We start from the raw sequence: 12,693 nt of genomic DNA, 5'->3' as shown, positions 1-12,693 counted from the left end.
TAAAAAAAATAAATTAAAATGTATCATTCTGTATCTGGAGTTGATAAGAGTGGTAACACTATCCAAACATAGATGTGACCAACATTGATGATCAATTACAATGCCCAGATCTGACTCCCATCTCTCCCTCAATCTGTATATACCAAGCTTTGGGCTTTGGTCCTGGAATAAAGAATACATATTAGAAATATATTTAGTTATATTCCCCTTTCAAATTAGAATCTCCATGTCTGAGCACCTCCAAAGCTTCCCATCAGATTGCTCTGCCATGACAACAACAAACTCTAAAGTTATGGACACAGCTCAGTGAATCACAGAAACCAGCCTTCCCACGATGGATACTGTCTATACTTTTATTTGCCTCAGAAACGCTGTTGCATAATCAAAGACTCCAACTACCCGTGACATTCTCCCTTCTCCCTCCTTCAGTGGGCAGAAGGCACAAAAGCCCGAAAACACATACCACCAGCCTTGAGGACTGTTTCTACCTTGCTGTTATAAGACTATTCAATGTTTCCCCAGTATGATAAGGGGGAATATGATAACTTCACAATTTACTTAGTTGTCTTCTTGCACCTTATCATCTAGCTGCACTGCATCACTTTATTCTGTACTCTGTTATTGTTTTACCTTGTCCTAGATCAATAGTAAATTGATCTGTATGAACAGTATGCAAGACAAGTTTTTCACTATCCCTTGTACCTGTGACAATAGTAAACCAATTTACCATTTTGCTGCTGGATCTGAATCCTAGAGTTCCTGTTGCAAGAACACTGTGCAAATGTCAACAGGAATGCAGCAGTTTGATGTAGAAATTCCCCGTCACCTTGACAATGGTAATTCAGAATGGGGACCAAATTGTGGCCTTGCGTGCTATACCAAGATAAGACCATAAGACATAGGAGCAAAATGAGGCCATTCAGCCCAAGCTGCTCCCCCATTCCATCATGGCTGACCCCAGATCCCTCTCAACTTCATACACCTGCCTTCTCGCCATATCCTTTGATACCCTGATGAATCAGGAAACTTATCAACTTCCACCTTAAGTATACCCAGGACTTGACCTCCAGTGACAAAGCATTCCACAGATTCACTACTCTCTGGCTAAAAAAATTCCTCCTTACCTCTGTTCTAAAAGGACACCCCTCCATTTTGAGGCTGTGCCCTCAAGTTCTGGATACCCCCATGAGAGGAAACATCCTCTCCACATCCAATCTATCTAGTCCTTTCAACATTGAGATCCCCCAGCGTTCTTCCAAATTCCAGAGAGTACAGACCCAAAACTGCCAAACACTCATCTGTTAACCCCTTCATTTCCAGAACCATCGTAAACCTCCTCTGGACTCTCTCCAATGAGAACACATCCTTTCTGAGATATGGGGCCCAAAACTTGACAATACTCCAAGTGCAACCTAACTAGCGACTTATAAAGCCTCAGCATTATTTCCTTACTTTTATATTCTATTCTCCTTGAAATGCCAACATTGCATTTGCCTTCTTTACGACAGACTCAACCTGTAAATTAACCTTCTAGGGGTCTTGCACAAGGACTCCCAAGTCTCTCTGCACCTCTGATGTTTGAACCTTCTCCCCAGTTAGATAATAGTCCACACTATTGTTCCTTTTACTAAAATGTATTATCATAATTTCCCAACACTGTATTCCATCTGTCACATTTTTGTCCATTCTTCCAATTTGTCCAATCCTGCTGCAATCACATTGCTTTCTCAGCACTACCTGCCTGTCCATCTATTTTCGTATCATCCACAAACTTTGCCACAAAGCCATCAATTCTACTATCAAAATCATTGACAAACAATGTGAAAAGTAGTGGTCACAATACTGAGGAACACCACTAGTCACTGGCAGCCAACCAGAAAATAACCCATTTATTCCCACTCACTACCTCCTGGCTGTCATTCTTCCATCCATGTCAGTATCTTTCCTGTAACACCACTGGATTTTATCTTGTTAAGCAGCCTCTTGTGGGACCTTATCCAATGCCTTCTGAACATCCAAGTAAATGACATCCACTGCCTCTCCTTTGTCCACCCTGCTTGTTACTTTCTTGAAGAAATCTAACAGATTTGTCAGGCAAGATTTACCTTTACAGAAACCATGCTGACTTTGACATTTTATCATTAGTCTCTAAGTGCCCCTTAACCTCATCCTTAATCATAATCAATGTGTCGGTTATCTCTTCAGCAACCTCTCTCAGGACTCTGGGATGTAGTCCATCTGGTCCAGGTGACGTATCCAGCTTAAGACCTTTGAGCTTGCCTAGAAATTTTTTCCTTTGGAATAGCAATGGCACTTACTCCTGCTCCCTGACACTCATGGACCACTGGCACATTGCTAGTGTCTTCCATAGTGAAGACAGATGCAAAGTACCCTTTAAGTCCATCTGCTGTATCTTTGTCTCCATTACTATGTCACCAGCATAATTTTCCAACTTTTGGTATCCTGCTTTATATTATTCACTAGTCTACCCTCGTATTTCATTTTTTTTCCCTCCTTATAGCTTTTTTTTAGTTGCCTTTCTTGAATTTTAAGTTTCCAATCAGCCAACTTCCCACTCACTTTTGTTACCTTATATGTCCTTTCCTTGGCTTTAGTGCAGTCCTTAAATTCCATTGTCAGCCACAGTTGCCTACCGCTGCCATTTGAGAACAACTTCTTCTGTAGGAAATATCTATCCTGCGCCATGTAAACTATTCCCAGAAACTTCAGCCATTTCTGCTCTGTTGTTGTTCCCACCAATATCCTCCCCCAATACACCTGGGCAAACTCCTCTCTCATGCCTCTGTAATTCCCTTTATTCCATTGTAATACTGATACATATGACTTCTGCTTCTCCCTCTCAAATTGCAGTATAAATTCATTCATGTTAATGTCATTGACTCCTAAGAATTCCTTTATGTTAAGTTCCCTAGTAAGATTTGGGTTATTACACAACATCCAATATAAGATAGCCTTTCCCCACGTAAACTCAAGCACAAGTTGTTCTAAAAAGCAATCTTGTAGAAATTCAACAAATTCCCTCTTACAATCCGACAACCTGACTTTCTCAATCGCCTTGCATATTGAAGTCCCCCATTACAATTGTTTCAGTACCCTTATTACATACCTTTTCCAACTCCCCTTGCAGTCTCAACCCCACACCTTAGCTACTATCTGTCTCCTGTAGCCTTGGGGTGACTACCTCTGTGTAGCTCCTGTCTATCATCACTTCACTCTCTAACAAGGCGAAGGTCATCGAGATGCAGCTCCAGTTCCCTAACAAAGTCTACAAGGAGCTGCATCTTGATGCACCTGGCATAGATGTGACTTATCAGGGAGGCTGGAAGTCTCCTGGAAATTCCACATTTGACTCGCAGGACAGAACACTGTCTGTGTAGACATACCCCTTATTTTCTCGAGTTAATTTATTAAAGAGAAATAAGCAATAAAGAATGAACTCACTAGCTAACCTTCCCTTCACCTGTTCTCGCCAAAGCCTTACTAGTCTGACTCAGACTTCTCCGATGATGACCGCTCTGCTAGACTGTACCACTCTTTCATAGAGACTGGGATTTTAAAGCTCTTCGCCAGACATGCAAGGAATGCCTCTGTTGCGTCTGCGAAGTACTCCAGTCAACCACTTCTGTCAAAAAACTTGCTGCTTTTTTAAAGCTTTTTGCCGGACCTGTGTGGGCATGTGTCAGATCCAATAGCACCATATAAAACCTCTCAACACTCTGCAAGTGCCAGGAGGAATGCAGCAGTTCAATGTAGCAATTCTCCGTCACCTTCTCAATGGCAGTTCGGGATGGGGACCAAATGGTGACCTTGCCAGCTACATCCGTATCACAAAAGTGAATAAAAATTAAACAGTAGATTAGGTTAAGCAGCACATCAGATTCATGCTGACCAGCGTTAGGGATAGTTAGGTTACTCTCATTTTTAAATTCTCAGTCCACGTTTCTCCAACTGTTCATCTAGGAATGTGTTACACGTGATGAGGTTCCGCCACCACCACTCTTTCAGCCTGTGAGTTTCAGATACTCACCACTCACAGGGTGTGAATGAATTTGAGTCCTTTAAATATTTTACAAATTACCTTAAATCTGTGTATTTATCAAACTCCCTAGTTAGAGAGACACCCCGTTTCCATGTCTCTGCAAGCAATAAGTAGCATATCTTTACAAAATCACACAACTTGTGTGGTGAAAGGTAACAATGCTAGACTTTAATTTCTCTGATATATTACCAAATTAAATCCAAATCAAGTTTTCAGTGCATGGATGAGTTTTTCTATGTACTTACTGTTATCTTTGCTCCATGATTATGCAATAACATGAATAGAATTAAAGTTAATACATACAGTATATAATGCTTTTAATGTATAAAAATGATCCAAAATGCCTAGAGCCAAAGTTTGAATGTTCAAGGCTTTGAGGCTGCATATGAATGGTATGGCAATTCCTTACCTTTTACATTTGGAAAAATCATACAAAATCTATTACAGTACTAGACACATACATTTTCATTCTGCTGATATATGCAGCTCAACACAAAATAAAATGATGGTGCTACAGGTGCTCAGTCTCCTTCAGAGTATGTACCAAACACACAGATGTACATCTTTAATGCAACATCGACTGAAGGTTTTATCAATTATACAGTAAACATTGCTCATTTATATTTTACTTTAAGAGTCAGTGAGTACAAAAAATACCCTAAACTATATTAAGAAAAAAGGTAAGCACTCAGCTTATCATACAGGTTATCAGTGTTAAAATAAATAAATAAATAGTGTTCAATGCCTGGTATTTTCAATCTGACTCGAACCATCATTTTATCTTCCTGACGTAGTGAAGGAGCTACTTGTCAGAAAGGTGCAGTTGTGAATGGGGGAAATCAGGTTGTTTCATTGATCTTATTAGAGGGAAATTACATACAGGTACCGGGCTCACTGTGATTCATCAGGATGAATCTTCTATATGTATAAATAGATCAAATTTTAAAACAAGTATTAGTCACATGCATGTATTCTAAAGATAACCTCAAGGAAAATCAGAAATGAAGAGATTATACAGCATTCACTTTGTTTCCTCTCATAATCTTGGGCAGCTTCTTCCTGGTTACACAGCAGAGGTTTGTTCTGCTGGTACTGGTTTCCCCGATAGGCTACCTGACACATTGTCCGACTCCAGTAGCTCCACAATGCTATAGGGGGAGCAATCTTCCAGTCCAAGTTTTCCAGAGAGCCAGCCACAGAAACCTTTCTCCAGGTCCCTTACTGATAGCCACCACTCAGCAAATGACCAGGAAATCTGTGTTACAGCTGTGTATATACTGATGGACAATGAAATTGCCACAATCAGGACTGGATAAAAAACAATTAGAAAGGGGCAAACTGTAATTTTATGCCAGAAGGTACGTTCTTCATTGTAAACCAAGAAAATGTTATACCAGGTGATGGTTCCGTAGTAAAAAGAGACGACGAAAGACAACAGAAAGACCACTGGAGTGCATAGCAGACTCCAGAAGACAACATGAGGACCAGAGTAAAGTCCAATCTGACATGGTTGTTTCTTCCTGTCTTCCTGCTGCTGTGGGGTCTCCTTGGACTTGGCTAGTTCCTGGAGCTCCTTCTCTGTCAGTGTCACGTGAATATCCACCATCTGTCCTTTCTTCTTTCCCCGAGTAATTGTGCCAGTTAGGGTCACATACCTGCTGTCAGCAGGCAAGTTCCAGTTACCTATCCAGGAAAGTAAGGTTATATAAAATCAGTCATATAAAATAAACATTTACATATCTCTCGTTTTGAACCTCAGATGGCAATGGCCTGCATGCCAAGAGGTGAAAATTTACAATCAAAGTTATCAATTATACGGCCCAGAAACTGACCATTCAACCAACTAGTCCCAGCCAATCAAGGTGCCAACCTGAGCACAATCATCCGCATTTGGTCCTTAGCCCTCTATTCCTTTATAATGCATACAAGTGCTTAAACGTGACTTTTAAACATTGCAATAGTACCCACCTCTACCACTTCATCTACCAGTCTGTTCCATATGCACATGACCCTGTGTATAAGAAAATTCGCCCTTTAAATATTTCACCCCTCAGCTTAAGACGCAACTCCCTTAACCTGGTTCTATCAGGCAAACACGGCGTGGATTCACGAAGGGCAGTTCCTGTTTGACAAACTTACTGGAGTTCTTTGAGGATACAATGAACACAATGGATAGAGGGGAATAGGTAGATGTTTGGATTTCCAAAGGGGGTTCAGTAGAGTGTCCCATGAGGATGGATGGAGTTGGGGATATGTATTTGCATAGGTAGAGGATTGGTTAACCAATAGAAGGCAAAGAATTGGGATCAATGGGTGTTTCTCTAGTTGGCAGTCAATGGTCAACAGAGTGCCACAGGGGTCAGTGCCGGACCTGCAATTGTTCACGACATACTGTATATTAACGACTTGGAAGAGAAAACAGAGTGCAGCATATCTAAGTTAGCTAATGACACAAAATTGAATAGAAACACAAGTTGTGTAGAGGATGCAGAGAGATTTGGATAGGTTAGGTGAGTGGATGAAGTCTGCCAGATGGAGTACAGTGTTGGTAAATGCGAAGTCATCCACTTTAGAAGGAAAAATAGATCAGATTATTATTTAAATGGTGCAAGACTGCAGCATGTTTTTGTGCAGAGAGACTTGGGAGTGCTTGTGCATAAATTGCAATGTTATCAACAAGGCAAGTTTTTCCATAGGTTTAGAGATTGTGTTGGCTCAATGGGTTGAAGGGCCTTTTTCTGAGCTGTAGCACACTAGAGCTCAGACGTGATGCAAAGACCGATCATAGAGTAAGTAAAAAAGAGGTTATAAGGATACTACAAAGGTAAGCTTAATGGGTAAAGATTATTGTGAGAAAATGTGAAATTGTACATTATTAGCTTCCACTGGTATTAATTTCTCCTGCACTATCTTTAGTTCCTTTTCTAATTACACCTCCCTAAAAACAGAACTGAAGTATTCGAGTAGTCTATTATTTCTTTGTTCCTGTAAATTCTTCCAGGACCTAAATTTGTTTTCCACTAATATTTTTCTTTTTCATATCATTGCTGAAACCTTTTACTGTAAGCTTATGTTCCAAGTTTACTTTCAAACTCTATACTTCTCTTCTCATGATCAAACACTTGCTTCTCTTTTGCTGATGTTTAAACTGCTCCCAATTCTTAGGCCTGCTACTTTTACCAGTAACTATATAACATGTACAGAAGAAAATGAAAAGTAGAGTGAGTTTGGAGATATTGGAAACACTAGTACCACACTTTAAGCTTGAAGGAACCCTTTATCTCTTCTACAGGAAGATGAATGAACCCTTTAGTTTGAGATCTGATCAAAATACAACCATAGAGTCAGCAGCAATACAGCACAGAAACAGGCCCTTTGGCCCATCTAGTCCATGCCAAACTATTATTCTGCCTAGTCCCATCGACTGGACCCTGGACCAAATAGCCCTCCATCTACCTCCCATCCACGTACCTATCGAAATTTATCTTAAATGCTGAAATCAAACTTGCATCCACCACTTCTGCTGGCAACTTGCTCCACACTCACTGCCTTCTGAGTGAAAAAGTTTTCCCTCATTCCCCTTAAATAATTCACTTTTCACCATTAACCCATGACCTGTAGTTCTAGTCTCACTCTACCTCAGTGGAAAATGCCAGTTCACATTTACTCTGTCTATACCCCTCCATTTTATATGCTTCTATCAAATCTCCTCTCAATCTCCCATGCTCTAGGGAACAAAGTCCTAACCTATTCACACTTTCTCTATAACTCAGATCCTCAAAAGGTGGATCTGTTTGGACAATCCACATTTCATCATTAGCAAATAGTTTGCCTACAGCATATTTAAGTTTAAATCCATAACTTTGACTTGGAATACTAAATCTACTAAATTGAGACCTATCTCAACAACTTGTTTTTAGCTAGGCAGGCAGAGATTTGAATTTAGCTGTAACACTCAGAGAGGAACATGATACACAGCCACTGGGTAGAGTGAATTTTGTTGTGATCATCTCATCAAACACCACAAGAAAATAACAGGAACAGAAAGTAATGAAATAGTAATCAGTTTTAAGTTTGGAGCCAAGCGCCATCTTGTGGTTATCATTTATCTCTTGTACCTTCTACATCTGGAGGACACAGAAAGTTTGTCCTTTCTTCAGTGCTCTTGACTGTAGAATCTGGATCTTGCTGATCTTCTTCAACCTTCTCACTTCCAGTGCGGTAGATTATAATTGACTCTGGCCTTGGCTCTTTTTTTCTCCTCTTTTTCCGCTCCATGGTAAATTCACCATCTTTCTCAAAAACGCCAGTTTTGTGTGGGGAGCCTTGATGTGTTACCTGAGCAGCCTGCTCCATGCCAATGTTGTTTTGGGGCATTTGGTGAATATTTGTTAAACAACGGTCACGTTATGCCGAGTTGTGTTTGCTTCTGTCAGTTCAGCCAGAATCTCCTCTGCACTTGCCTGTTACTGAAACACCAAACACACAAAACAATAATTAAATTCTGGAATAAAAATAACAATATATAAACAACAGCTTGAAGTTCTTCCCTTTCTCTTAGCACAGTTAACTTTTATGAAGGTTGAATCATGTACAAGCCTTAAATTCCAAGATGAATTTCAAAAAAATTGTTAAGAATCAACTGCTATCCTCACCCAGCTATCAGCATTATTCCTCAGCAGAGGCTCATTCCTCATTCATTTATCCTCACTCAGCCACAGCATCATTTCTCAGCCGCCCTCGCTCAACTATCAGCGTCATTCATCAGCAGATGCCATCTAGCACTGGTGACCTAGGAATGAGGCAGAAAAAGAGGGGGCTTTTCTCCTTCCTCAATGACCGGGAAGGATACAGACCTAATGATGAATCTAATTTTAGGGAATCAGGATGGGCAAGTGCTGCAAATGTCTGGGAAGGAATGCAACCACAATTCAGTAGTCATGGAAAGGAATAAGGGACCTAGAAGGAATATGAGAAGGGACCTAGAGTTGAAGTCTTAAACTAAGGGCGGGCTATAACACCTAGGTAAAGTAGAATTAGGCCCAATTGCTAGAGGGGAGAAAACAACATCCTGTAAGTGGAAGTTACTTAAAAGCCAAAGGGTTCGGTGTCAGCATGTCTCTGTAAGGGTGACAAGCAAAGATGATGATTCGTGAACCTTGGTTAACAAGGGAAATTGAGGGTTTGATCAGGAGAAAGGAAATGTTTATCAGGTATGGGAAATAGTTATCAAGTGAGTCCTTTGAAGTTTATAGAAGAAAGCAGTTAGGAGTCAAAAAGGGGGCAAGAAATAGCCTTGGCCAACAGAATTAAAAAGAATTTCAAAACCTTTTATGAATTATGATTGAAGCAAGATGCTCATGAAGAATAGGTCAACTGAGGGAACCTACTGTATGATCGTGTTTTTGTGTGGGGAAAGGGGAAAAATGTGGCATCCTGAACAAATACTTTGCATCAATATTCAGCAAGAAGGACAAGGAGAATGAAGAGTTAGAGGTGGTATACACAGATAGTTTGGAACAAAAGAAAATCAGGAGAACAATTTAGAAATCAGGAGTGCAAAAAGGATATGGAAAGCAGGGTTAAGGAAAATACCAAGAAACTCTATAGGTATAGAAAAAGGGTGGGTAGGGAGATAATAGAGATAATAGATTCCCTTTAAGATCAGCAAGGCTATCTAATACATGGATGGGCAAGATGTTTAATGAATGTTTTTCATTTTTTTTTTACTTTGACACAACTGAAAAAGGCTCAAGAAATGAGAATGTAATGTCTTTGACCACATACGAATTACAAGGGAGGAAATATTAGTGGCCTTAAAGCTCAATTAAGCAAATACATCCCAGGGACTGACCATCTGTATGTTCAGACTTTGTGGGAAGCTAGGTAAGCAAATGTAAAGATTCTTACAGAGGTATTTACTTCACTTCTAACTAGAAGTGAAGCTCTGGAAGACTGGAAGGGAGCAAAAACAAGCTAGGGGATTAAAGGCCAGTGAGTGTGACATCAGTGGTGGGCAAATTAACACAGGAGATTCTGAGGGACAGGATCTATCAATATTGGGTTAGGCAATGTGTAATTTGGGATAGTCAGCACAGTTTTATGTGGGGGCAATCATGTCTGATAATTCACTAGGAACTTTGCTATGCGATAGTGTCAGGTAGTGGACATTGTCATTATGAACTTTAGTAAGGCATTTGATAAAGTGCCGCAGTCTGGGAAGAGACAGCTAATTGGATTCATTTAGCTCGATGGCAGGAAGCAGAGGGTGTTGGTCAAAGGTAGCTTCTTGGACTGGAGGCCTGTGACTAGTGGTGTGCCACAGGGATCAGTGCTGGGACCTTTGCTCTTCATTACATATAGAAACGATTTTGATGTATGTGTATAAGGTAAATTGGTGGATGATACTAAAACAGATGTAATCATAAACCGTGAAGAAAGTTATCAAAAACTACAGGGTGGGGGGGGTCCTGATCACCTTGGTAATTGGTCCCCAAGACTGGCAAATTTTTTTTTTTGCTGTTGCCATCAGGTAGGAGGTACAAGAGCCTCAGAACTTGCACCACCAGCTTCAAGAACAGTTACTACTCCTAAACCATCAGGCTCTTGAATAAAATGGGATAACTACACTCACTTGCCTCATCATTGAAATGTTCCTACAACCAATGGTCTCACTTTAAGGACTCTTTATCTCGTTATCTCATGTTCTCATTATTTATTGCCATTTATATTTGCAGTTGCACAATTTGTTGTCTTTGAACTCTGGTTGATCTTTCATTGATCCTGTTATAGTTACTATTTTATAGATTTCCTGAGTATGCCCACAAGAAAGTGAATCTCAGAGTTGTATACGGTGATATATATGTACTTTGATATTAAAATTTACTTTGAATTTTGAATTCAGGTAAGTGTGAAGTGTTGCATTTTGGGAAGTCAAAGCAGGATAGAACTTATAGTGTATGGTGGGTCTCTGGGGAATAGATGAAACTCATAGTATTGAATTGAATTGACTTTATTTCTTAGATCCTTCACATGCACAAGGATTAAAAATCTTTACATTACGTCTCCGTTTAAATGTTCAATTTATAATAATTTGTAATAAATAGTATGTACAATAGGACAGTCAATATATATTATCAACACAATTGTATTATCGTGAATTAATAAGTCTGATGGCCTTGTGGAAGAGGTTGTCCTGAAGCCTGTTGGTCCTGGCTTTAATGCTGTGGAACCGTTTCCCAGATGGTAGCAGCTGGAACAGTTTGTGGTTGGGGCGACTCAGGTCCCCAATGGTCCTTCAGGCCCTTTTTACGCATCTGTCTCTGTAAATATCCTGAATAGTAGGAAGTTCACATCTACAGATGCACTGGGCTGTCCACAACACTCTCTGCAGAGTCCTGCAATTGAGGGAATTACAGTTCCCATACGAGGCAGTGATGTAGCCAGTCAAGATGCTCTCAACTGTGCCCCTGTAGAAAGTCCTTAGGATCTGGGGACTCATGCCAAACTTCTTCAACCGTCTGAGGTGAAAGAGGTGCTGCTGTGCTTTTTTCACCACATAGCTGGTATGTATAGACCACATTAGATCCTCTGTGATGTGTATACCGAGGAACTTAAAGCTGTTCACCCTCTCAGCGCCAGATCTATTGATGTCAATAGGGGTTACCCTGTCCCCATTCCTCCTGTAGTCCACAACCAGCTCCTTTGATTTTGTGGCATTGAGGGAGAGGTTGTTCTCTTGACAGCACTGTGTCAGGTTGATAATTTCCTCTCAGTAGGCTGCCTCATTATTATTTGAGATAAGGCCAATCAGTGTAGTATCGTCAGCAAATTTAATTAGCAGATATGAGCAGTGGGTGGTAATACAGTCATGGGTATACAGAGAGTAAAGGAGGGGGCTTGGGACAGAGCCCTGAGAGCCTCCTGTGTTAAGGGTCAGAGGGGCAGAGGTGAAGGTGCTCACTCTTACCACCTGCCAGCGATCTGACAGGAAGTCCAAGATTCAGCTGCACAAGGCAGGGTGAAGGCCGAAGACTCTGAGCTTCTTGTCAAGCCTGGAGGGAATTATGGTGTTGAATGCTGAACTGTAGTCCAAGAACAGAATTCTCCCATAAACATTCTTCTTCTCCAGATGTGTAAGGATGGTGTGTAGAATTGTGGGTATTGCGTCATCTGTCGATGGTTGTGTCAGTAGGTGAATTGTATGGGGTCCAGTGTGGGTGGTAGCATGCTGCAGATGTAGTCCTTGACCAGCCTCTCAAAGCATTTGCTTATTATTGAGGTGAGTGCGACAGGACGCCAGTCATTCAGACATTTACCTGTCTTTTTAGGTACAGGAACAATGGTGGATGTTTTGAAGCAGAAGGACACTCTACACTGGGAGAGAGAGATATTAAAATTGTCTGTAAACACACCTGCGTGTTGTGCCCTGCACATCCTGAATACCCGCCCTGGGATGCCGTCCAGTGCTGCAGCTTTGCGACTATCCACTTGTTGGAAACACCCGCATACTCCAGCCTCCGAGATGACCAAGGTGCAGGTCACTTCAGCGGCTCTCCTTGGGGGCTCAGTGTTGGCGACATCAAACAAAGCGTAAAAATCTGGGAGAAAAGCAGCGATGTTGGCAGCACCAC

The 12,693-nt window shown here is 40.9% G+C and overlaps 1 protein-coding gene across 5 annotated transcripts in view; it reads right to left on the bottom strand.

Moving 5' to 3' along the window:
- Positions 1–4,225: 4,225 nt before the first annotated feature.
- tmem169b (transmembrane protein 169b) overlaps positions 4,226–12,693 on the bottom strand; it is a 462,028-nt gene continuing 453,560 nt past the window's right edge. For all 5 annotated transcript variants that reach the window (XM_072261148.1, XM_072261146.1, XM_072261150.1 and 2 more), the window contains 2 exons: positions 8,179–8,529; positions 4,226–5,743 (listed from right to left, as the gene is read on the bottom strand). In XM_072261148.1, coding sequence (XP_072117249.1) covers positions 5,124–5,743; positions 8,179–8,437 — 879 coding nt within the window. In that variant the 5' untranslated portion in view covers positions 8,438–8,529 and the 3' untranslated portion in view covers positions 4,226–5,123. The remainder of the gene's footprint in view (positions 5,744–8,178; positions 8,530–12,693) is intronic.

The sequence above is a fragment of the Mobula birostris genome, chromosome 6 (assembly GCF_030028105.1).
Source record: "Mobula birostris isolate sMobBir1 chromosome 6, sMobBir1.hap1, whole genome shotgun sequence".
In the NCBI taxonomy this organism is placed as follows: Eukaryota; Metazoa; Chordata; class Chondrichthyes; order Myliobatiformes; family Myliobatidae; genus Mobula; species Mobula birostris.
The sequence above is the reverse complement of the archived record's forward strand: the minus strand, read 5'-3'. Positions and strand labels throughout refer to the sequence as shown.